The sequence below is a fragment of the Odontesthes bonariensis genome, chromosome 1, assembly GCF_027942865.1.
Source record: "Odontesthes bonariensis isolate fOdoBon6 chromosome 1, fOdoBon6.hap1, whole genome shotgun sequence".
NCBI lineage: Eukaryota > Metazoa > Chordata > Actinopteri > Atheriniformes > Atherinopsidae > Odontesthes > Odontesthes bonariensis.
Window position 1 is genome coordinate 22,869,662 of NC_134506.1, and position 24,146 is coordinate 22,893,807.

The 24,146-nt window shown below is 40.5% G+C and overlaps 3 protein-coding genes and 2 non-coding genes across 6 annotated transcripts in view; all 5 read left to right on the forward strand.

Annotated features, from left to right (window-relative positions):
* The first annotated feature begins 489 nt into the window (after positions 1-489).
* Positions 490-4,111, forward strand: gcshb (glycine cleavage system protein H (aminomethyl carrier), b). The gene is made up of 5 exons (XM_075471083.1): positions 490-695; positions 1,812-1,891; positions 3,218-3,281; positions 3,364-3,495; positions 3,671-4,111. The coding sequence occupies exons 1-5, from the start codon at positions 545-547 to the stop codon at positions 3,766-3,768; spliced, it is 525 nt and encodes a 174-aa protein (XP_075327198.1). The 5' UTR covers positions 490-544; the 3' UTR covers positions 3,769-4,111.
* Positions 4,112-8,250: 4,139 nt separating this feature from the next.
* On the forward strand, positions 8,251-12,943 carry rpl13 (ribosomal protein L13). The gene is made up of 6 exons (XM_075460747.1): positions 8,251-8,308; positions 8,756-8,873; positions 9,918-10,059; positions 11,041-11,214; positions 12,214-12,270; positions 12,737-12,943. Exons 2-6 carry the CDS (start codon positions 8,770-8,772, stop codon positions 12,893-12,895), a joined length of 636 nt encoding a protein of 211 aa, XP_075316862.1. The 5' UTR covers positions 8,251-8,308; positions 8,756-8,769; the 3' UTR covers positions 12,896-12,943.
* LOC142385865 (small nucleolar RNA MBII-202) lies at positions 10,853-10,931 on the forward strand. The gene has a single exon (XR_012770255.1). It is a non-coding gene; the product is annotated as a small nucleolar RNA MBII-202 (small nucleolar RNA).
* LOC142385873 (small nucleolar RNA MBII-202) lies at positions 12,463-12,542 on the forward strand. Its single transcript, XR_012770258.1, has one exon. It is a non-coding gene; the product is annotated as a small nucleolar RNA MBII-202 (small nucleolar RNA).
* A 5,034-nt stretch (positions 12,944-17,977) lies between the features above and the next one.
* Positions 17,978-24,146, forward strand: part of cpne7 (copine VII) — a 37,594-nt gene continuing 31,425 nt past the window's right edge. Inside the window, exons 1-3 of one of the 2 annotated variants that reach the window (XM_075460762.1) lie at positions 17,978-18,160; positions 19,144-19,211; positions 19,298-19,649. In XM_075460762.1, the coding sequence (XP_075316877.1) occupies positions 19,476-19,649 (174 nt within the window). In that variant the 5' untranslated portion in view covers positions 17,978-18,160; positions 19,144-19,211; positions 19,298-19,475. The remainder of the gene's footprint in view (positions 18,161-19,143; positions 19,212-19,297; positions 19,650-24,146) is intronic. The other variant, XM_075460754.1, reaches the window with a different exon arrangement.

Consider the following 24,146-nt stretch of genomic DNA (forward strand, 5'->3'; position numbering starts at 1 on the left):
CAATGTATGAAAGGCAGATAAAATGTCACTATCAGTTCGACAGTCCAAGATAAAGTGAGTTGAGTGATTTTGAATAGTCTTTTATATCCAATCCTGACACCCTCACCCATTACCCGTTGACTGTTAAAATCTTCCAAAAACAGCTGCATATTCTGTAAACTGTTGTGTGTCTCTGCCTTTTTTGTGTAGCTGCCATTAAATTCTAGTTCTAATATTCTATGAATTCAAAAGAGTTAATCGGTGCTGGCGCTGACAAAATTTCCTTTGTAACAGTAACTTTTTTTCTTGAGAACTTTTGGTCTACGTAACAAACAGACTGAAGGTAGAGTGTGCCACATTGACTTGTATCTAACTTGATGATAAAAATCACATAAAATGACAACGTCTGTATTCAAAGTGGGGTTTTTTTCTTTCCCCACCAGTCACATTCCTCCCTCCCTCCCTTCCCTCCAAACGAGAGAGCCCTCTACAAGTGGGATGGTGCGCGCTCCCGCGGTCAAGTGTATGTGCACAGGATTAAACAGTCGGTGCACAGTGAGCGAAGATGGCGATGAGAGCAACTCTGCGATGCCTCTCTGCAAACTTTTCGCCCAGGCTGCCTCCACTCTCGTCAGCGGCGCAGGTCACAGCTCGTCGGCTGCTGTGGAGGAGATGCTCTCCGCGGACACTGAGCACGACCTCGGCCCTGTCCACAGGTAACCAAAAACAAAAAACAAAAAGAGAAGAAGACGACTGCTGACCACAGGAGCTGGGATGGGATGGTACACACACACACACACACACTCATACACGCCACTCTCCATGCGGACACATTCCTGTCTGACTGTAACGGGTGACACAACACTGCTGTTTTGGTCGCTTTCTCTCAGTGGAGCAGAGGAATGCGACAGGGGGGGAAGCTAAAAGTTAAGTCCTGAAACTTTTGTACCGAATCATAGCTGCCACACTGATCGGTTACGTTAGCTGAAGGTTTGCATCGCCCTGTGAGCGAGAGCCATTCAAACCACGAGCTCCTAATTGGGACTATTAAGCGTAAACTTATGTCTCGTGCCCCAAGAAGCGGCTTATTAAGCCAAAGTCAGGCATGATGGTGGACATGTGCCATTAATAGCGGTGGAGGGATGGCTGTCATGCGTACATATGGTCTGAAATTACAACAGTTTTCTTTTCTTTTCTCCTTCCTCTCGGTTATTTTTTTTGCAATCAAGAATGTGGATAAAGGTTAAAGAACTTAAAAAGGGATTTTAAAATCTGTTCGGTGTTGAGGGAATAAAGGCGTTCAGACTCTCTTGCATGACTCTAGTCATGCATCAGCATCTTGCACAGTTCACAATCTGGTTCAAACCTGTATTTGTCTGCATGGTCTGATGTCAGCACTGGAAACTGTTGAGGCTTTACAGCACTCCCCTCAGTGTATTCTAAGGATGACGGCAAGAGTTGGGGAAAACAAAAGACTTTGGCCTTTTTTATTTGCTCGTGTGTGTGTAACTGCACATTTGACTCGACCGTGAGCACCTGTTTGCACCTTTCATGTCAAAGCAGTGAGGATCGGAAACACCAAAATGCACTTACAGAAAATAACACATGGTGATTTCTTATGTTCCACATGTGGGATTGCATTACTGTCCAGTCATGGTCCAGAGTACAGTTCTTGTTTGGCCTCAAACATTGCTTTGGGCTTTTTCTCTGTTTTCACAGTTTATTAATATTCCAGAATGTGGTACTCGTAGCTCACAGGATTCATCACAGCATCGTGTTCTCACATTGTCTACAAATGTTTAATCATGAGTATTCCTTTGTTCTCTTCATAGCCCTCAAGTTCACAGAGAAACATGAGTGGGTGCAGGTGGAGGGTGGGATCGGCACTGTTGGTATCAGCAATTATGCTCAGGTAGGTTTTTGGATCTATCTTTCTAGTAATCATTGATTCATGGCGCTCTTTGTTCAGCGTTTTACCTGCTAATCTTAAAGCAGTTCAGAGCTGCACTTTGCTCTCAGCAGCTCAACTATATTGGGCTTATTTACAGCTTTATGGCTATTGTTTGACTCAATTGATTGCTGCCGAACTGCAGAGGTGAGCAGAACATTTCAAGTGCGGGGCAATCGATTATCTGTAAGTGATAAAAGCTATGAATGAAGGCAGAATTCTTTGATTTCCAAAAACGATAAGAAATCCTGAAAGGTCATTTTCTCGAGCTTCTTTTTTTACACTGACTTTCTCACCGACTGATGGGTACAATATTTTATTTCTAAACATATGACTGTCACTGTTAATTGTATGTTCTAACTTGAGGAGTGGTATATAAAGGTTGCTATAACTTCCTATGTAAAGAAACAAATGGTAAATAATACTATACTGAAGGATTCTTTTAACATTGGCCAACACAAAATGTCACAAGAAGTTCGAAGATGGCTCGTGTTCTGAACAATTCACGTGGTTCATTTTTTTTTTTGATAGATGATACTTTGTTGAAATGTAACATCTCAGAAAGTGTGCAGAGCAGAACAAGTGAGAGATGTTGTCACAGGGTAAGCTATCAACTTTAGAAGTTTCGTTGTTCTATCCAGTTGGGATTTATTTGGAACTTTCCCTTGCTCACTTGCAGTGTCTCGCCGTAGATGTTCTACAAACATGTTCCTGCAGTTCGGTGATGAGACGAGCACTGCGCAGGCACTTTTGCAACGGTTCACAGATGCATATTTGATAGAGCAAATTAGACTGACCGTGTTTTAGTTCCACACGAGTCGACCCTTCTGCAGGCAGTGTTGGAGTGAGCGCTTGCTGTGAAGTATTGCACGTTAGCTGTTGTGTTGGAGTTCTATAAACCTGCAAATTCAGCATGTAGAACCCATTTAACTCTTTCTCACTGTTTCTTTGCATGAATATAGCTGTAGGAAAACAAAGACGCCGAGCGTAAACCAGCCTGTGTATCCACTCCTTGTGGCTGCTGCATTCCTATAATTCGGCTTTCTGAAATGTACCGCTATTTAAGAGGCCGGAGATAACGCAGCGATTACTGGTCAGACACAAGAACACTTTCTGCTTTTTAGAGGAGCAAACAGACCTTGAGTTGTGGCTAATACGCTCTTGTTTTTGTAGATGAATGAGATGTATATATTTACTGACCGTTTATCAGTAAAAGTATTTGGTGTTGTGTTTGACGCCAGTCTAAGTATATGATTATGATATCGTCCGGTCTGTTTTTAATCACATTAGGAGGCATTAGGTGATGTCGTCTACTGTGGACTTCCTGAAGTTGGCCAAAAAGTTGAACAAATGGGTAAGATCCACGGCCATACTCCATAATTACTAATCAGTTCTAGCAGTATGATGAGAGGTTTCTCTCGTTGTCTTTCTGATAGAGGAGTTTGGTGCCTTGGAGAGTGTAAAGGCTGCCAGTGAGCTGTACTCGCCATTGACGGGAGAGGTGGCTGAAATCAACACAGAGCTGGCAGAAAATCCTGGACTTGTGAATAAAGAGTGCTATGCCAAGGGTGAGCGTCTAACTGTTGTTCCCTCCCAGAGCAGCAGACGTTTCCAGAAACCTCTCCCGTTACATTTAGCGGGAGTGTAGGTTACAAGTTGCCAAAGTAAAATCACGCCACAGCTTTTTTTGTTTGTGAAACCAGTACAGGTGTTGCCTATGAATTCTAAACTCTCGTCTTTCAGGGTGGCTAATCAAGATGACCATTGAAAAGCCCGAAGAACTCGACGGCCTCATGGATCAAACTGCGTATGACAAGTTTGTTAAGTCACTGGAAGACTAAACCACTAAACTCACTGTGCTGCTTTATGGAATTACAGTCAAATATTAGTAGTGAGGGTTGCTAACATCTTGCATGACACTCTTCTTCTGTGGTATTTATTTTGATACTGGATATTGTGCTATCAAAATCTCAAATACTCAGTAACATTTTCCACGTAGAAGATTAGAGTTTGTAAAGCCACAGGCAGTTCTAAAGGGCTCTTAATCTCAGTGTCTGTCAGTATTATTAGGTCTTGTTTGTGGTGCTGTGCTCCATTTTTTTTTAAATGTGCACTGATGTAAGGAAAGACTGGAAAATGCTGTGTCAAATAAATCATTTAATAAAACGTATTCTCTAAATATCAGTGGCTGTCCCTGTGCTTATTTGTTTATTCCCATTATAACTTGAAACACATTCCTGCCAGTGAATTCTTACAGTAAATATACAGGACTGTGAAGATGGTGCCAATTCACAGAGCAACAATCTCAACTCCATGATTTCCTGAACACAGATATGCTCATATCATGTCACAGCTGTACATGCGGTTTCTTTGGGATTATTGTAGTTCAGCACACCTTGACCTTTGCCTTCTGTTGAACATAGACTGAGATTGCTGAAGCGAGCTGATAAATCATTAATCCATTGGTTTTTAAATCGGTTTCTAAAAGAAGGCTGTACTTTGTATTTATGGCTAAATCAACTCTGCTCCATCCTGTTTTATCAAATCAAATTTATTTATATAGCACTTTTCATGTACAAACAGTTCAAAGTGCTTTACATAAAATAAAAGCATTGCAGCAGGGAGTGTAAGAAGCATTAAAAATACATAAAAGAATATAAAAGAGAAACAAATAAAATAATTTAAATTAATTTAAAAACAAGCAACAGTCTAGATAAGTTCAAAGATATTTCATGCATAGACACATGAGAACAGAAATGTTTTTAACCTGGATTTAAAAATGTCTCCATTTGGTGAAAGTTTAATCTCCACTGGCAGTTTGTTCCACTTGTTTGCAGCATAACAGCTAAATGCTGCTTCTCCATGTTTAGTCTGGACTCTGGACTGGACCAGCTGACCTGAGTCCTTGGATCTAAGAGCTCTGCTAGGTTTATATTCTCTGAACATATCACAGATGTATTTTGGGCCTAAACCGTTCTGGGATTTGTAAACCATCAGCAGGCTTTTAAAATCTATTCTGTGACTGACTGGAAGCCAGTGTAAAGATTTTAAAACTGGTGTGATATGTTCAGATCTCTTAGTCCGGGTTAAAACTCCAGCAGCAGCGTTCTGGATGAGCTGCAGATGTTTAATGCTCTTTTTGGGAAGTCCAGTTAAAAGAGCATTACAGTAATGGAGTCTACTGGAGATGAATGCATGGATGAGTTTCTCCTGGTCTTTTTGGGAGAGGAAACCTTTAATTCTGTTGATGTTTCTGAGATGGTAAAAAGCTGCCTTGGTGACAGCTTTGATGTGGCTGCTGAAAGTCAGATCTGAGTCTATCAACACTCCGAGGTTACCAACTTGGTCAGTGATTGTAAGGTCCCGAGTCTCAAGATATTTACCAATGCTGACCCTCTTCTCTTTGCTCCCAAACAGAATGATCTCAGTTTTGTCTTCATTTAATTGTAGAAAATTATCTCTCATCCAGGTGTTTACTTCCTCCAGACACTGACACAGTACGTCTGCTGGGCTGCAGTCGTCCGACAGAGACACATAAAGTTGTGTATCGTCTGCATAACTGTGATAATTGATGTTAAAATTCTGCAATATCTGACCCAAACACACTCATTTCTAATTAATAATTTGTATATTCTATACTAGTCAAGCGTTTAGACACGCCTAACAGTTCATTTTAAACAATTGGGTATTTCAACATTTTTGTGTATTGAATTAAAAATGATTTGTTTAATTTGGAGAGACTTGTCTCATGCTCTACGACTTTTTATTGTGTCATCAATATGGTTTTGATTTAACCTTTCTTTTCCATTCAGGTAAGTCAATAGGAACAAAATGGCAACAGAAGGCCGAACCTTTTAGACGAAAGCTGATAAGAGATATCTAACGTTAAAAGACAGCAGTGTCAACAGAAAACTGGACAAAAAAATACAGACAGACAAGTATAAATATGCAAAAAACAAAAGTAAACCTCGGAAAAGTAGCTGAGCTAAAATATGGCTGCATGCATCAGCGAGAATGTCCATACTAATGTCCAGTGTCAATGGTGTTTAGTAGATCATTCCAGTCAATTGCTGCAGCAGGTTAAAAGGACCAAGGATGGTTTTGTAAATGAAAACCTTCCTTGGTCTGGCAAAGATGGCCACTTCACAGAAGAATAGAGAGCACATTGGTGGGTTTTAAATATAGTATCTATAGGACAACACCGGATTACAGAGTGATAAAAAGACAAGTTTCTGAAAAGCAACCTTGCTGGCTGACCAATATGTAACATCTCAATAGTCTGACACTGATTCTGTGTAAGAGACACATTTTAGTTTTAACCTTCAATTATAACCATCCGATATTCTGTGAAAAAGAGTGTCAATCCAAAGAAATATTTATATTCATTAAATTTGTCTAGGAGAGCCCCATCATGAGTAGTAATATTTTGGTCTGGATTGGGGACAAAACCCCTTCAACCGAGGCCCACCATCTTGGTCTTTTACAGTGTCGAACAGAATGTTTAAAAGGAACAAGTCCTCTTTAATGATGGTTCTGCTCAAAAGATGTTCATCAGTCTTAACACCTGAGCCACCAAACACAATGTTTTGATGCATTTTTCGCACAGAATGTTGTGGTAAAAAATAATCAACCATCAATCCGACTGTACCACAGTTTTTGTGCGAATGGAATCAGCTCAAAATGATTTACGCAGAATCTGATACATTCTATATGGATTCTAAAATATAATCATGAAGAGACCTCAAAAATCTCATAGATTTGTCCCGAGGAAACACTTGAGGCTATATTAAATAAATAGATAAATAAAACATAATTTATCAATAGGTGACAAGGTAAGTGTGGTAACAATATATAATGATACATAAAAGGAGGCGTACTAAAGTGACTAAAACCATAGATTAGAGTAATTTGGTCAAATAGAGTTAATTTAAAGATGAAAATGAACATCCATACCAAGTAATAAAAACATTCTTAAATGTAGACATAAAGTAGAACATAAATGCTGGGCTTTGCCTTTCTTTTTAGCGTCTCTTCCACAGTATTTTATGTCCTGAGAACAACCACGTACTTGAGTTTGTTTGACTTTTTTTTTCATCTGACACCTGACAATAGACCTGGCTGTCATGCATTTCTGTTGAACAGAATGGACCAAAAGTAGCATGCAAGAAAGTAATAAATCGGACTGAATTTGGTAACAGAACACATTTGATGAGCACAAGAGAAAGAGAGACTTGTTGGGTTTCACTGCAACCTTACGACTCTCCACCAAGAAATCTTAACAACCATCACATCAAACATTGACTACTGCACGGGGGGTCACTCTAAAGGAGATGGTTCTTTAAATCCAAACAATCATTCCAACTTTTGTGCCAAAACCCAATCCACGGAGATAGAACGGAGTTGGCACAGAACTAGGTTGTCAGTTCAAATACTTAGGAATGGTGTGGTACTTGATAACAAGCTCTACTTTAATGCAGATGCCAATTTCATACACAAGAATGCATGTTTTTCTTCCAAAAAACATTGAGAGAGCCTTGATAGAAATATAATTAGCCTCTTTCAGTCTGAACCTTATATACTATAGAGGTGTAGGGGTACATCTAGTGGCTGGTACCAAAACTTCACTTGCAATTTGAACACTGTTAACTTTTATTAAACTCAGCATAACGCACCCGCATAACATGTCGACATACAGAAAGGCATGATGTTTTGCAAATTAAAAGGCCAAATATTCAAAATATGAAAAATTAAATTAATAGGCTAGTAGTTGAAACACAATCAGAATTGTTAGAAGTTGTTTCATTTTATTACCTGGTTACTATCTGGCATCTGAAAACATGAAGTAGACATTTCCATATTTTTTAGAAAATTGATTTTTTTCTTTTTTCCTTTCTTTCCAACTACTTTACTAACCCCCTTTTCTACACGTTTACACACCATTCCTGTTTCATTCATAGTTTCAAAGCAATAAAATAAAACATGCACAATAATATAAAACCATTGAAAAGAACGCTATAAAATAAAGGTAGACGAGTGTCTGCTTCCAAACAAAGGTGAAAGTACGGCTGATTATTAGTGGTTTTGCTCAAATCCCGAGTGTGTGTGTGCTTGGTTTACTTAGTTTTGTAATTTGGTGGGTATGTACGTGCATACAAACGTAAGTTACTGTTCCGTTAAAACAAAATAAATCACTGTTCAACAATGAATAATCTAAAGTATTCCAATATTACGTTGAATTAACTTGTTTTTGTAGAGCGAGGGGAATGCTCTTTAAAATACTCTTTGACAACATCTGTTCTACTATTGGCTGGTTCTTACATATCCCACAATGCACCGCATTGCTACTTCCTTTTTCCTTTCGGCCATTTTCCTCCCTAGCAGGTATGAGAAATTATTCCTTAAAGTTTTTGAGATAATCTACCGTAATCTTCAGTATTTGAAGTGTGCGTGTTACGTTCGTTTACAGTGTGAAATAGTGTAGTTTGTCAACTTTTAAATAAGGTGATTATTGTTTTATATTTACACGCCAAATTGCCGAGTAGCTGATGTGTTTTGTGAAGATACCCGATCAAGTGGTCGCTGTTAGCATTGCCAATATAACTCAACACTCTCGTGTCATATTTCGACAGTGACCCACAGTATTAACATTAATTTGAAGAGTAAATGCAAAGGTGATTAAGATTAGTTACACGTACCAGTCGGTTATAATAGCTCCGCTCGTCCTGGGCGAGAGGCATCATGGCGTGTTAGCATGTCACATAGGTCGGTATGGACACACTGTGCCGGCATGACTTTACGTTAATGTTTCTGTGCCACGCTGTGTTGCAGGGAAGTAGGCAGCCATGGCCCCTAGCCGGAATGGAATGATTTTGAACCCCCACTTCCACAAAGACTGGCAGAAAAGAGTACGCACCTGGTTCAACCAGCCGGCCAGGAAGCTCCGCAGGTGAGAATTACATTACGGTCATTTTGCAGACGCTTTTAACCAAACGAGATAACTGAGCCTCCACCTACTGAATGAATCTGTTGCAGGGTTGGTTTGATAAAGCACTTGGAACGTGTTTTCTGCTTCTATATAGTGGATGCAGCACGTTCATGAGGCTGTGCTACTTTTGTGGCCATCAATAATATTTGTGGGTCAATATCATGTGCTTAGTCATGTACCAATACGTATGTTATATGCTAAAAGCTGACAAGTAATCGTGTAAAAGAGGTGTTTACCATACAGAGTTGACTGTTACAGTTATTTTGAAGGCACTACAGTATATCTGAAGGCATTTTCTTGTAACGGATCATATACCTGTGTTCCAAAAAACACTTTGGACATCCTTTGCATATTGGAATGCAACTGATGCTGTCGCCCAGCCTCCATAATGCCATTTTATTGTGTGTAAGCACACTCTGATGCATAGCAACGCTTGTTGGCTTAACAACAAGGACGTCTTTCTATTTTGCACCTAAACGGCACAACCTGGGTGTGGAAACCGTCTGTCCTTAAATACCGTTAAATCAGCAGTATAAGTGAATGTGTTATGACAGGGTTTACTGTGGACCAGAAAAAGCAGTAAGAGAGTAATAAAAAGTATTGGGGCATCCTTTGTCATCATGGAGGTTTGTACTTTGACCAACACAAAGAGCAAAATGCTGGAGTGTTTGTTAAACAATGATGAGCAACAAATGACTTCCCGAGACAAAACGTGCATCAACAGAGGAAATGGTTTCAAGTCTACAGATTGTACATACCAGACACTTTCAGGCATTTTACTCTTGGAGGACTCTATTACATCTGTTTATTATTGCAGTGACACCGTCCCTAAATTCTCCCTTCCTATAATTCTGGAATTGGTTTTGTGTGCTCTATTATTAAGGTTGTTGGATCGGCAACACAAGAAACATGTCAAATTTGAGTTAGTTTTTTTGTTAAAGGTGTTGTTGCTCCTTGGTCTCTGGACTTCTTATTTGTTCTGACTGAAAATGCCTTTTTGCTCAGGCGAAAGGCTCGTCAGGCCAAGGCCCGTCGCATTGCTCCTCGTCCTGTCGCTGGACCACTGAGGCCTCAAGTCAGGTGTCCCACCATCAGGTACCATACCATGGTTCGTGCCGGGCGTGGCTTCACCCTGGAGGAACTCAAGGTAATATTTGTTTGTAAATGTTATTATTTGACCCCTTATGTCCAAAATAAAAGTGAGCGGTGTTTAAACTGTATCTAAAAGAATGACATGCACAATTTATCAAACTGCAAAATAACACAGAATAAGGCAAAGAGACAAACTGTTTAATCTGGTAGAAACTTGTTTGCATGCTGGAATGACTGAGACTCTAAAATCAGTTTTGTCCAATCCACATCAGAAGTGCAATTGACAGTTTCTGTGGATGGAAAACAGAATGGGCTCATCCTCTGTGATGAATCGCACAACCCACCCAGCCAAAAAAACTCAGTAGCTGAATAGGAAGTGCTGCTCAGACTTGATGCTCTTGCCAAAGTGTCCTTCATCTTTCCTCCTCTATACTTTTCCTGTTGTGGGAGGACGGCAAAATGATGTGCTTCAACTCGTATCAAGTTGACTTGTTGGTTGTTTTTATTCATGAGTCGTGGGCTCAGACAACAAAATATTTTTCATTGACGTTATTTCGTGGAGTATCGTGTATTTCTACTACCCATAAGTTGTAATACTGTTATAAATTGGCTTTATTCTTAGACTTTACATATTCATATTCATACCTAGTTTTTCAGCCTGAGTTTCACTGGTTGTGCATGAGTCAATGGCTGCCAATGTTTGAATAAATGCTGAGCTGTAAGTTTCAAGTGGTGCTCTGTCCCATGAAATTATAGAACAGTATCAAGTAGTTGGATCAGCACATGTTCGGATGTATAAGAACCATATTTTTTGTTTAGTTTTTTTTTTTTCCATGGCAGCAGTCAGATGATGATAAATCTCCGGAATCTCTGTATTTACTTGATGAAAAACTTGAACCCTTTTCTGATGACTGCTTTTTGTTCAATCCAAAAACTAAGTAGATTAACATCACTTAGAAGTCAGCCTTGCCTCAAATGTGTCAACTGTAAGTAGTTTAAATGTTTAACTCTAATTGTGTTGTGCTCCTCCCTGCAGGCGGCTGGCATCCACAAAAAGACGGCTCGCACAATTGGCATCGCTGTTGACCCCCGTCGTCGCAACAGATCCACAGAGTCTCTTCAGGCCAACGTGCAGCGCCTGAAGGAGTACCGCTCCAAGCTCATCCTGTTCCCCAGAAAGGCTTCTGCCCCCAAGAAGGGAGACAGCTCTGTAAGTTTCTCTTTTGTGGTTTAATGTTTTTATTCATTCTTTTTCCTGGTGGTTGTAGTTAGTATCAGCATGTTGTATAACAAATTCAACACATTTCAGGGCACTCTATGCGCTATCCCATCATTTTTATAGCTCTTTAAGATAAATGTAGCAAATTTATGGAGTACTTAAAAAGTACTTATTCCTCATGTACTCTAAAATAACACGATAGAGTAATTTCAGAGGGATCTGGTTTAAATTTGATTGAACAGCTACACGTTAAATGCATGGATATATTTGCCATTCTGAGGGACCTTTTTATTGGTTTAGTAGACGAGTTGCATTAGGACTTTTTTTTTTTTTTTTTTTTTTTCTTAAAGCTGCGGTCGGCAACTTTTATTTAGTCATATTAGCTTGAACTGTCATGGGATTCTGGAAGTAGAATATTAAATAGTCTGTTTAGAAAAAATAACGAAATCTGTAGCTCCCTCTGAAGCCTGTTATCATGCTTGCAAAAACCGAGCGCTCCCGGCTGTTTTTAACCAATCAAGTTAGGGTGGAGGAATCCTACCTGTCAATCACAGCTTGTGCACACGCTGCTGAGCGTGAGTCTGCCCCAGCTTGTGTGCGCTCACACTGGTGTGAACTCACGTGCACAACCTCGTCCACAGAGGGGGAGGGGTTTGGGGGGGCGGTTTGGAGCTTGGTAGAGGTTGGGGGAGGGACCTGAAAGTTGTATCAGTTCGAATTTTCCGACTTTAGACTCGCAATTTTGAAAACCTGCCGACTGCAGCTTTAAGTCTTTTTTTTAAGTACAGGTTATTTTTGTAAGATAGTCATGCAGACTTAAATCCACTCTGCCAGACGATGCTCTGTTTACATTACTTATATAAGTTCATTGCTATTTGCAAGCAGTTGTGTAAACCACACACATCTCGCTTACGGTCTTGCTTTGTGACGCTGATGTTGATTTGTTCCCTTGAATTATCCTTGGAATTCTTAACTGTATAATTGTTTCAGGAGGAGGAACTCAAGATGGCCACCCAGCTCGGAGGTCCAGTCATGCCCATCAAAAATGTAAGTTGCTGTTCCTGTTAGATTTGACATCATTATGATAAATAAGAACATATACCCGTTAGGCTTATAGAAATGTATAGTTGGGAAATTTTTAACGACTTGTGTATTATCACTCGAGCCATAATGTGACTTAAAAAAAATGTGAACTGTTGAAATTTCAGAATTGGATAATTTTCCATCGCAGCAGTCAGATGATGACAAATCTCCGGAATCTCTGTATTTCTTTGATGAAATATTTGAACCTATTTTCTGATGACTGTTCTTTTAAAATCAAGCTGCTTGGTAACCAAATGGGCTGCTGCTATCCATAAAGCATCAGATTGTCACTAAATATTGACTTTCCATAACTGGACCTGAATTGGTATCTCTTTTACAGGGGCTGAATATCCCCATTCACCAAAGTGAAACGGTTGTAAGACGTTATGTTGAACTTGTCTCACGAGGCTGCTCTCGTTTATCCCTTCAGGTGCACAAGAAGGAGAAGGCCCGGGTTATCTCCGAAGACGAGAAAAACTTCAAGGCATTCGCCAGCTTGCGTATGGCCCGCGCCAATGCTCGTCTTTTCGGCATTCGTGCCAAGAGAGCCAAAGAGGCTGCAGAGCAGGACGTGGAAAAGAAGAAGTGAAAATAGTCGCTATGGAACTTTGCAAAATAAAGTCTTTAAAAAGAGAAATGTGAGAATGTCATGATTTTAATTGACAGTGTTGGTTTTCACAAGTTTAAGTGTAGACGCAAGGGAATGATTGATAGAATGCAATAAGAAAAAAAAATGAAGACAAACATTTGGAGTAGTTTTTCATATTTGCCATAAAGTAAAAGTGGAATTAAATTGGTTTCTGTGGGACAGCCACAGAAACATCAGAAGTGTGTGTGGGCACGTACAATACCTGATTGCTGCCAGGGGAAAAAATACAGACTTAATTCCTCACAAATGGTGACCTGTAGGAGAAGCAAAGGTGTTTATTAAAGTTTCCATCGTGATCACACAACTACTGCCAACCCTTCAAAGTCACATTTGTGCTTTTCTTACCGTCATAGAAACATACACTATATTGCCAAAAGTAAGAACTCATAGTGACATCCCATTCTTAATCCAAAGGGTTTAATATGACGTCGGCCCACCCTTTGCAGCTATAACAGCTTCAACTCTTCTGGGCAAGCTTTCCTCAAGGTTTAGGAGTGTGTTTATGGGAATTTTTGACCATTCTTTCAGAAGCACATCTGTGAGGTCAGACACTGATGTTGAACGAGAAGGCCTGGCTCGCATTCATCCCAAAGCTGTTCTATGGGGTTGAGGTCAGGACTCTGTGCAGGCCAGTCAAGTTCTTCCACACTAAACTCGCTCATCCATGTCTTTATGGACCTTGCTTTGTGCACTGGTGCAGCAGTCATGTTGGAACAGGAAGGGGCCATCCCCAAACTGTTAGCACAAAGTTGGGAGCATGAAATTGTCCAAAATCTCTTGGTATGCTGAAGCATTCAGAGCCCAGCTCCTGAAAAACAACCCCACACCATAATCCCCCCTCCACCAAACTTTACACTTGGCACAATGCAGTCAGACAAGTACCGTTCCCCTGGCAACCACCAAACCCAGACTCGTCTATCAGATTGCCAGATGGAGAAGCGAGATTCGTCACTCCAGAGAACGCGTCTCCACTGCTATAGAGTCCAGTGGCGGCATGCTTTACACCACTGCATCCGATGCATTGCATCGCACTTGGTGATGTATGGCTTGGATGCAGCTGCTCGGCCATGGAAACCCATTCCATGAAGCTCTCTACGCACTGTTCTTGAGCTAATCTGAAGGCCACGTGAAGTTTGGAGCTCTGTTGGGATTGACTCTGCAGAAAGTTGGCGACCTCTGCGCACTATGCGCCTCAGCATCCTATGACCTCGCTCTGTCATTTTATGTGGCATCCCACTTCGTGGCTGAGTTGCTGTCGTTCCCAATCGCTTCCACTTTGTTATAATACCACTGACAGTTGACTGTGGAATATTTAGTAGCGAGGAAATTTCATGACCAGACTTGTTGCACAGGTGGCATCATGTCATGGTACCACGGTACCAATTCACTGAGCTCCTGAGAGCGAGCCATTCTTTCACAAAGGTTTGCGTAGGTGCCTGAATTTATACACCTGTGGCCATGGAAGTGATTGGAACACCTGAATTTAAATATATCTTAAATTCTGAATTGTTGACAGGAAGTAAAATTGGTTAGACATTTTCCTCTTTGTTTATGTTGCCCATCTTTCCAGCAGTAGGGGGCACCAGAGGGACATGACTTTGCTCCTTAACAGAGACCAGTCAGACTGCAACTGTAAATCAATTTTTTTCAAAAGTTTTTGGAATTGTAATTTAAACCTGACATAAATGGTGAATTAGTTCATAATGAAATGCAACAATATGTTGAACCTGTCAGTAAGCAGGTGTAACTAATCTACTCTGACAGTTTGACCTTTTTAGGCTTTTCAGAAAAGAAAAGAAAAAAAGTTATTTGCGAAGAAAACCATGGAGATCATTTGCATTGTAATCCTATTTAATGATCTGTACATTATTCAGTGTATTCCATTTGGAAAAGAAGAGGTCAGGAGAGGTGGACAGTAATAAACATCTCAGTGGGGCAGTCTGACATGGCCCTGCATGGAAGCAATGTTTTAGACATACATAAGGTTATGTGCTGGCAGACACGGGCCAAAAAGGTATTACAGCAGTATCACAGCCTGCACATATCTAAACAACATGCACTTACTGGACTTACTTTGGAGTTCATATGACGTCAAATTGATAATCAAAAGTTAAAAAAGTGCAGATAAACTCCCCCATAAAGGAGTGAGATTGCTGTCATGAGGACATTACTCACTGCAATGTAAAAAAAAATTACGTAAAATTAAAATAAATAAACAAGAGTTCAGCATCGTCAACATAAACAGGCTGGAGGTGGAATCGAGTGACCTTGTGTGTGTCCTTGAGTGTATCCCTGATTACCAACAGACCCATAAATAATTCAGCTAAACAAGATGAGCGGAGAGTTCGGTGGTGTGGACCAGTAGTGATTGATACGGCTTAAAAAGGACCTCAGATGGTCCAGTTTATCCTTAAACTGGGTTACAACGGAATATCAATTTACAGAGACAAAAGTGGACGGACACTATTTATGAACATTACTATCTTTCCTAAATATTTTCCGTGTGCTTAAAGCAAATGAATGTTGCAGAATCATCAGTCAAGATTCGGAGACTTTCAGTAACTCGACAACTAAATTCAACTTTTTTTCTTTTCAGTTTTTATTCACTGTTTTGAGGTTCAGAAGAATAAATCACCGCTCCATACTTCACAAAAGACTGGCCAGAGCTTTGCAGAAATGTTGGCTTGATTTGCTTTAAATAAGCTACTTCACATACAACTTTAAAAGAGAAATCTGTTCTATGATACTATATTAGCAGCTGCTCAATTGGTTTGAAAAGTAATTCACATTGAGAGCTGATGGGGAACAGTTTAGCGCGTTGTGCTCTTTCCCTGTGCTCTCATTTCACCGCAAAACATCTTCAATGCTCGATATCATTAAAGTGGAACCTTCTGAAAAACAGGCTAGTAAAAAGGGCCTTAAAGACAAAAATGTGAGAGCAAAAAAAGATTCCCAAAAACTGACAATATGTACAAAAACTGCTGGTGGAAAACTATCGATAATGTTGCTCAAACGTGCGGGCTGAGAGAGGCCACACTAAGAGATCCTCCTGTTTGGGTTATTGTACGTGCAGTGTGGTCAGCAGCAACAAGGCAAGCAGTGGATATGACTGGGGAGAGGCAGCAGTGGGGACTATGAATAGATAATCCATGTGTAAATGCATTGAACGTCCTGTGGGGTGCTGAACCGACAGCCGCAGCAGCAGATGGCCGCTGTTTGGAGCTGTGGTGTAACGGGGCTCAGGTGTACGCCCCACCGCAGACGTCTCTTACCAAACTCTGAATGCCCATGGAAGAAGAGGCAGTGAGGGGGGGGCTGCTGGAGAGAGGAACCTTAAACACTCTGTGTATGTGGAGATCCAGGCAGGGATTTGCTTGTTTTCTTGAAAGAAAACTCACAAAACCCATCAAGCTGTGTGGGAAGTTTAAGCAGTCTTCATGTGTTTTTCGCTGCGTAAGTCAGACGGTGATCAGATCAGATCATTAAAAGGCAGAGAGCCAAGTTTTGTTTCTTGTGCTGTTGGAGCGATTAGATTGATCTCCCTGCCTGCTTTGAGAGCCTCTGCAAGAGTCGTCCATGTTCTCTTGAAAACAAAGTTGTAACACTGAAAAATTCCTACAAAGTTGTTTTTTCCCCCGTCCTCAAGGACACCAGAATGATTAGATTAAAAAACCCTGAGGAACGAAATGTAACAAAGTTGACACCCTCACATTTGTAATGTCACAAAGTGCCACGTACGTACACCCCTCCCTACAGAGCACTTTGACACTGCAAAGACTAAACTCTGCTTTTCTGTGAAACACTGTCCTTTGATTAACCCAAACTAATCCAGTGATTTTGTATATTTCTTTGTGCTTTTTTAAAAAAAAAAGTTTTTTATTCGATTTGTCTTTTATGGCCTTCATTTCTGTTTTGCTTCTGTTTTCGAGAGCTGCTGTTTTGTCAGTGCAGTCTATAAATGTTATGCAATGTCTGGAAATACATTCATCAGGATAAAACGTTTGTGGGTGGATTGAGAAAGGGTTCAAGCAGAAACACAGTTTTGAAAAACAACACATTGCGTAACATAAATAGCTACAGCAGCTGTAAAGTAATTGAAATTCTACACTGTGAATGTAGATCGTATTATGTGTCAGTGGCATTTTACCTGGCTTAGTATGTGTAGGTGTGAGCATTTAAAAGAAAGGCTACGAGAGTCCTCAGTTGTCTGGAGCTCCCATGTGGCGATTTGATTGTTGCATATTCTGACTTTCTGAGATCCCGTTTGGCCTTCTTGCTCATTTTTATTACTAAGGTTAGACAAAGGCCATTCGTTTTCAAATTAACTGTGCCTGGCTTCCCTTTTTATGTTGACATTTTAATACGGCCCATGTGTGTCATTTTAGATGATTGTTTTTCATTCCTATTGAATAAAACATGCAGTAAATGACAATAGTACTTAATCTGAGTGTTTGACAAGTAAAACGACTGTGTGAGCATGCATGCCTGGCTGAAGATGCCACTCTACCACATACCTGATGCAGATCTTTCTTTGCAATCTATATTATAATTCATGTTTACATGTTAACGCTTGCAGCTGCCTGTTTATGCGGTGGCTTTCCTCTTTGTGTTTGTACATTATAAAGTCATTATAAAGCAGGTAGGATGTTACAATGCATAGAGGTTGCCTATATTTGGGCAACAGTGTGATTTGTGTTTACAGTATTCTGCTGCTGGGGGGGGGGTCCAAATCTATATTCATAATTCCTGCTCGAAAACAGATTAACGCAAACTTAAGTTGGAACATTGCATTCATTTCCCCGGGGTTCAGCAGTGTTTCGTGGTTCTATTCATGGGCCACAATTTAAAGGTTCTTTGTTAGCAAATCACACAAAAGCTCTGCACATATCCCTCGCATCTATCTGAGGTTTAGTGCTTTGTTGGAACTGTCAGACCGCAGCCTCTGTAGCACTTCCACAGACTCGTTTGCCCCTTTTACAGACAAGGCTTTTGAATTGAAATAAGCCCATCCTTACATCAGCAGCTGCACTCTCTCAGCCTCCCGTCTCCTGCAAGCCGAGCCCACTCCCTCCTCACCAGTCGAGCCAATGAGTTTCGACTGAGAAAGCAAAAAAAAAAAAAAAAAAAAAATTGATAAACAAGAACAAGCAGTGTGTTATGGGAGCGGGTGAAACAAGTGTTTTCGGGAGTAAAGAACAGCTGCAGGTAGGGAATGATTTTTTTCTTTGTTGATCTTAATTTTACTATCAGCTTGTTGTTTTCTGATTGAGTGCTTGTGCTTTTCTCATCTGTGGCTGCCCTTAAGTGGAAGTGAGTGATATCAGTCACTGACGAGTAGGATGTTGTTAAAGTAGTCTGTTCGAGGCTTTATCTGCTGCAGTTTGACAAACCGAAGGCACGTTTAGTTTTCTGTTCGCAGGACTGAAGATTTGTAGCGGAGTTAATGTGTTATGTTAATTGTGGTGAACTGTTAACCAGCCGCTCAGTAGCGTCGCTTTCACTGAGTTGTACGGTTGAATGTGCAGCCTCTTCGCTCCTCTACGTGTTGCTTTGCGTTTGAAGTTTTACTTCGTAAGACAGACGCGGTCTTGTTTTGAAGCTGGCTGCATTTCGACCCTTCTCGCCTTGAGTTGAACGTTCGGGTAACATGTGGTTTTCCAGGCTCACAGAGCCACGGGCGCTGTCCCTGGTGCTGAGAGACAAAGGTGTAGCACGCTCGCTCCTTTTCTCCTCTCAGAATGTGACACCAACAGCCAATAGAGAAATTCAACCCACACCCTGATACTTTGTTCCCTTTTCAAAGCAGTGAAGCGTTGTGCAAAACCGCCTTGCTCAAGGACACTTCGGCCGGGAGGATGCTGTCCATTTAAGGTCTCAAACAAATCAAAGTCCTCTGTTGGGTTTATGTTATCATTTGGACAATAAAGAAAAACAGGCGCCTTCTCATAACCAGGGTTTATTTGCTACTTTCACTTGCTCTCTTCATTGTTGAATAAGTGGAAAAATACCCCATTCGTTACTCTAAATGTTTGCAGTAACATGTCTGATATCTGTATATATATATTTGTGGACAGCATTCTTATTGTGACTCTGGTTTTATTTCAAAGTTGTTTTTTTTTTTTTTTAAAAAGAGCTTTTATTAAAAAGAGTCAGAATGCAGTTTGGCCTTTTGAAATGAATCTTTGCAGGAATCTGGACTAGACTCCTAAAAGCTCAACCCCACCACATTCATGTCCCGTCTCTCATCATTACCAAGGTGAGATGACATCCCTTACAAGCAAATAGCTCTGACAGGCAGTAATAACAGCTTGACTTTGGTTTGTTTCCCTGGGACTCAACAAGGATCTCTGTTTTTGTGACATCTGTACCAAGTCAAAGGGGACTGTCTCCTGTGAGCGTGCCAAGTCTTTACTGAGATCCAGCAACCAACTACTTGATTTCCCCATCCGCCGGAGCAATATCGACAGCCTCACGTTTACTCTGCTTCGCTGGTTGGTAGCTCCTCTCGCCTCTCGCCAGGATGAATGACGTTCAGGAGGCCACCTCCCCTGCGACCAGCCTGAGTGGTCCGGCTACATGTGTCTCCAAAGTGGAGCTGCGTGTGTCTTGCAAAGCTCTGCTGGACCGAGACACGCTGAATAAGTCGGACCCCTGTGTCGTACTCATGGTACAGACCAATGGACAGTGGACGGAGGTGAGGCTGCTTCTACTGCCCCTTCAATGTGCTAAATGTGCTGCTGAGATTTTTGGGTTAAAGTGAGGCTGATATATCCTCAGTCAGGTAGAAGTATGCATCTTTTTAATCACATTGCTTCATTTGAAAAGAATAATCAGAATCTGAACATATTTTATCAGTAGTTAGAAATTTAGACACATACAGTGCACAGTGAAAATGAGTACACCCCTGTTGAAAAGTAACATTTTGAACAATATTTTAATACACACACAAGTTATTCCCAAAACGTGCATAGAGTAAGTTTAATACAACATCTGTTCAGCTTACAACAGAAAAGAAAGGTCAATAATATAACTTAAATGACATATTTGTCCATTTTTGTGAAATTATGCTGGTGCAAAAGTGAGTACACCCCTATGTTAAACTCCCTGAGAATGGGCCGTGTTGGCCCGAAATGTCATGAAATGAAAAGGCATTAAAAGGGAGGTCATCGTTGTGCTTTTCATCCTTGCCTTACATTGAAATTTTACATTTTGAGTCTGCACCAGGCTAAAAGAGACGTGTGTGAGATTTGATTGAAATCCTATGGAGAGTATCATGATCTGCTTCAGTAGTCACAGTACATGTTGACAAGCATGTTTCTTTTGGTGAAATTCAGCTTCCTACTGTTGATGGCATCCATACAGCCCCAAACCATGTCACTCAGATCACAGGACATGGTTCCAGCAATCCATATCCTTAGTTTGTTTGTCTCTGATGAGACAATGATAAACAAATTTGCTTTCGATGGTGTCAAGCATGTGTGGTGGTAAAAAGTGATTTGTACAAAGAAAAGTGCCCCATGCTTAAAGTCAAGCATAGTAGTGGGAGTGACATGGTTTGGGGCTGTATGGATGCCATCAACAGTAGGAAGCTGAATTTCACCAAAAGAAACATGCTTGTCAACATGTACTGTGACTACTGAAGCAGATCATGATACTCTCCATAGGATTTCAGTCAAATCTCACACACGTCTCTTTTAGCCTGGTGCAGACTCAAAATGTAAAATTTCAATGTAAGGCAAGGATGAAACGCACAACGATGACCTCCCTTTTAATGCCTTTTCATTTCATAACATTTCGGGCCAACACGGCCCATTCTCAGGGAGTTTAACATAGGGGTGTACTCACTTTTGCACCAGCATAATTTCACAAAAATGGACAAATATGTCATTTAAGTTATATTATTGACCTTTCTTTTCTGTTGTAAGCTGAACAGATGTTGTATTAAACTTACTCTATGCACGTTTTGGGAATAACTTGTGTGTGTATTAAAATATTGTTCAAAATGTTACTTTTCAACAGGGGTGTACTCATTTTCACTGTGCACTGTATATCTACAAGGACAGGTGCGGAACTCTCCCTCCCTGCACAGTAAATGTGAACAGGTTCGGCTTCAAAGAGGTGACACTGCTGAGTTATGATATAATATACAGTGGGTTGATATTTCTATCTCACTCCAGTTATTCCAAAATCTGTGTAGTCATACAAGATCAACCAGGCAAATAAATCTGTTAATAGTCTGGTGATCCTGCAGCTGTTCTTTCTTCTTCTCTTGTGATAAATATCATGGCTTACAGCTGTGAAATGCGCCCAGTATTAGCAGTCAACACTGTCTCCACAATTCAGTTATATATAAACAGATTGTGTTTTTTGCCCTCTTCTAGTTGCAGCAGGTATATTTCTCATTCGCCTGTCTTAGTTTGGTCCTAAGCTGATTTGAAGTCTTGGGCTCCAGGTTTCTCATTTCCATGTTAATTAAGTAACTTAGTTCATGAGGGGAGGCCCAGTGCTCAGATCTCCACTAAGTAAGGGTCGTGTTAAAGTGTGGCAGAGGATATCTAATTATATAGATTTCCCCCCTTGAAGTTCTTCTTCCAACAAAAAAAAGAAAAAAAAACATTAACTGCACCTATCCTAGATATCTGCCACATGGGAGTCATGTGTCGGAAATGCTTGCTGTAATGTTTGTGCAATATGAATGGGGAAATCTGGAGGTACTATTTATAGGCAGGGATGATGAAAATGATTGGCTGACGGTACTGGGCAGTTTTCTTTCTTTTTGATGTGATAGGATTTTGTAACATGAGATGACTGACCTGGGTTCAATGTAGCATGAGTGTACGAGGGGGTATTTTTAGCCTCACTTAGTGACGCAAATTCATATGAAATCGCTGAAATAGTGCAGCGTTACATTTGCACAGAACAGCTCTATCTATCTATCTATCTATCTATCTATCTATCTATCTATCTATCTATCTATCTATCTATCTATCTATCTATCTATCTATCTATCTATCTATCTATCTATCTATCTATCTATCTATCTATCTATCTATCTATCTATCTATCTATCTATCTGTCTGTCTGTCTGTCTGTCTGTCTCTCTAAATCTTGACTGTCCTGACAGTGTACTCTAGTTGCCCAACTCTGCTGTCAAATCCCTCACAACTGGGAGGCACCACTGCTGTGCAAATGGTTTACTTACGTCAATAACTGAGTAAGAAGCAGAGCCCACTCATATCACCATCATATCAGCCTCTTTCTCTTCTCTGAGCTCATGCTGGATGCCTTGCAAGTGCACTTTTATTTCATTAGGACAGATAAGAAAATGAGATTTTTCTGCTGCCACAGACTCCTGTCTTACATAAATGTTCTCTACTTGCCTTTGTGATGATGAGTTCATCCAAACCGGATGTTTCTGTTGATATTTTATGAGCTACAAGTGCTTCTCATGACAAGGCTACACAAATAATGCTGGACCTACCTGCAGGGGCTGATTATAAAAACAAATCTCCCCTGTCAGGGATATCTTTACATTTCTGCCCCCACACTCACAAAAAGCAGACTTCAGCACAACCTCTGCTATGTAGCTCTGATTAGCTTTTATCAACAGACAGACTCATTCCAAATCTGTCCATCCAGATGGCACAGAGAGCGAGAGAGATGGCAGGAAAAGACTAGAAAGAGAATACTGAGTAAATGACGGTGGTTGTTCATTTCTTTCTGTGCAGTGTTCGCCTGTGTAGTCTGATATTTATCATGTACTGTGATAAAGATCAAAGTCTGGCAACTTCATCCAAAAAAATTCCAATTTTTAGTTCGAGTAAACAATGTTACAAAATCCATAATAACACACCTTGAGCAACAAATGTAGTATCATTTCCTAATCCAGCACAAAATGACCACACAATAAGGAAAATAGAAATATAGATGATAGAGGAAAACGACAATGATAGGTGACCATTTAACATGTTCTATAGTCATCAGCAGAAGAATAATCAATGTTCAAAGGACAAAAGGGAAACAATCAGGAGCAGGGCATCGCTTCAATCAGATCATTTTGTGCGCAGATGTTTTGAGCCGACGCCCCTCCTCAGCATGGAAACTGGCAACAGTGTAAAACGAGAACAAAAAACCACACAAAATCCACTGAAACACAATAAACAAAGACAGCGGAATGTGTTTCTAGCTGTACTGTATGATTACCGAGCGGTTACATGAACAGAGCATGTGCAGATGCTTCCATGTAAGTGGGAGGCATTTTGTTGTTTTGGTCTCCTTAGACGGAAGACTCAGCACAAGTAGATACAGTTATTGTGAGTCATTACCATCATCCTACAATGAAAAATGAAACCTCGTTATTTTAATGCCACAATGGCAGATGTACGCAATAGATCCATCCACCAGTCCATTACCTGTTTCATCCTGTTCAGGGTCAGTTCTGATTAGAGGCAAGAGGTCACGCTGGACAGGTCTTCTGTCCATAATGAGACTAACACAGAGACCGACAGCTCTGCACACCCACACTCTCTTAAGCCCCGGCTGATATTCAAACGGGTAACCTCCTTGCTGTGAGGCAACGGGGCTAACCACTGCACCACCAGACCTGATGAAATTAAATAAATGAAATGAGTGAAAATGCCTTTGTTGAAAATAAGGGCATTTGTTTGAAAAATAACCTTTTACTAAATCCAAGTACCATTTATCAGTGTTAACTAAAGTGATGTTAAGTAGGAAATATAGTTATGTCTTGGTTTTTTGCACACACTGCCATTCTAAAAGCAACTCATCATTCATTGTGTACAACGTGAAAACTCACCTCACACTCCCAGCTATGTCATGGATTTTCTTTGACAGACTCACCAGATTATCCTACTAGGTTGAAAAGACCTTGGTAAATCCTTAATCTGTGCTCCTATTGTTTAATTTTTAATTTCTTTGCAAGCCTCGTCAATTTTTATTGTCTGGGTTGTTAAGAGCATATACACTGAAACTCAGTCCTTTATCTCTACCAAAAAGCAAGAAAAGAGAGGCAAAGAGAGCACTGTAACCAAATATTGAAGTCATGATGACACAGTATTTGAAGCCTGTACCACTGACACCACTTACTCTGATATTTCTAGCAGACAGAAAAGCAACATTTTGGATGACCACTCAGAATGCTTTCTGCCTCTCATTACTGGCAGGTGAGCTC

Bases quoted from the DNA above. Each gene is read 5' to 3' on its own strand.
- gcshb (XM_075471083.1), top strand. From the start codon at position 545: ATGGCGATGAGAGCAACTCTGCGATGCCTCTCTGCAAACTTTTCGCCC. The intron at 696-1,811 runs GTAACCAAAAAC...TTCTCTTCATAG, and splicing joins GACCTCGGCCCTGTCCACAG to CCCTCAAGTTCACAGAGAAA. The intron at 1,892-3,217 runs GTAGGTTTTTGG...TAATCACATTAG, and splicing joins GTATCAGCAATTATGCTCAG to GAGGCATTAGGTGATGTCGT.
- rpl13 (XM_075460747.1), top strand. From the start codon at position 8,770: ATGGCCCCTAGCCGGAATGGAATGATTTTGAACCCCCACTTCCACAAA. The intron at 8,874-9,917 runs GTGAGAATTACA...CTTTTTGCTCAG, and splicing joins CCGGCCAGGAAGCTCCGCAG to GCGAAAGGCTCGTCAGGCCA. The intron at 11,215-12,213 runs GTAAGTTTCTCT...TAATTGTTTCAG, and splicing joins CCAAGAAGGGAGACAGCTCT to GAGGAGGAACTCAAGATGGC.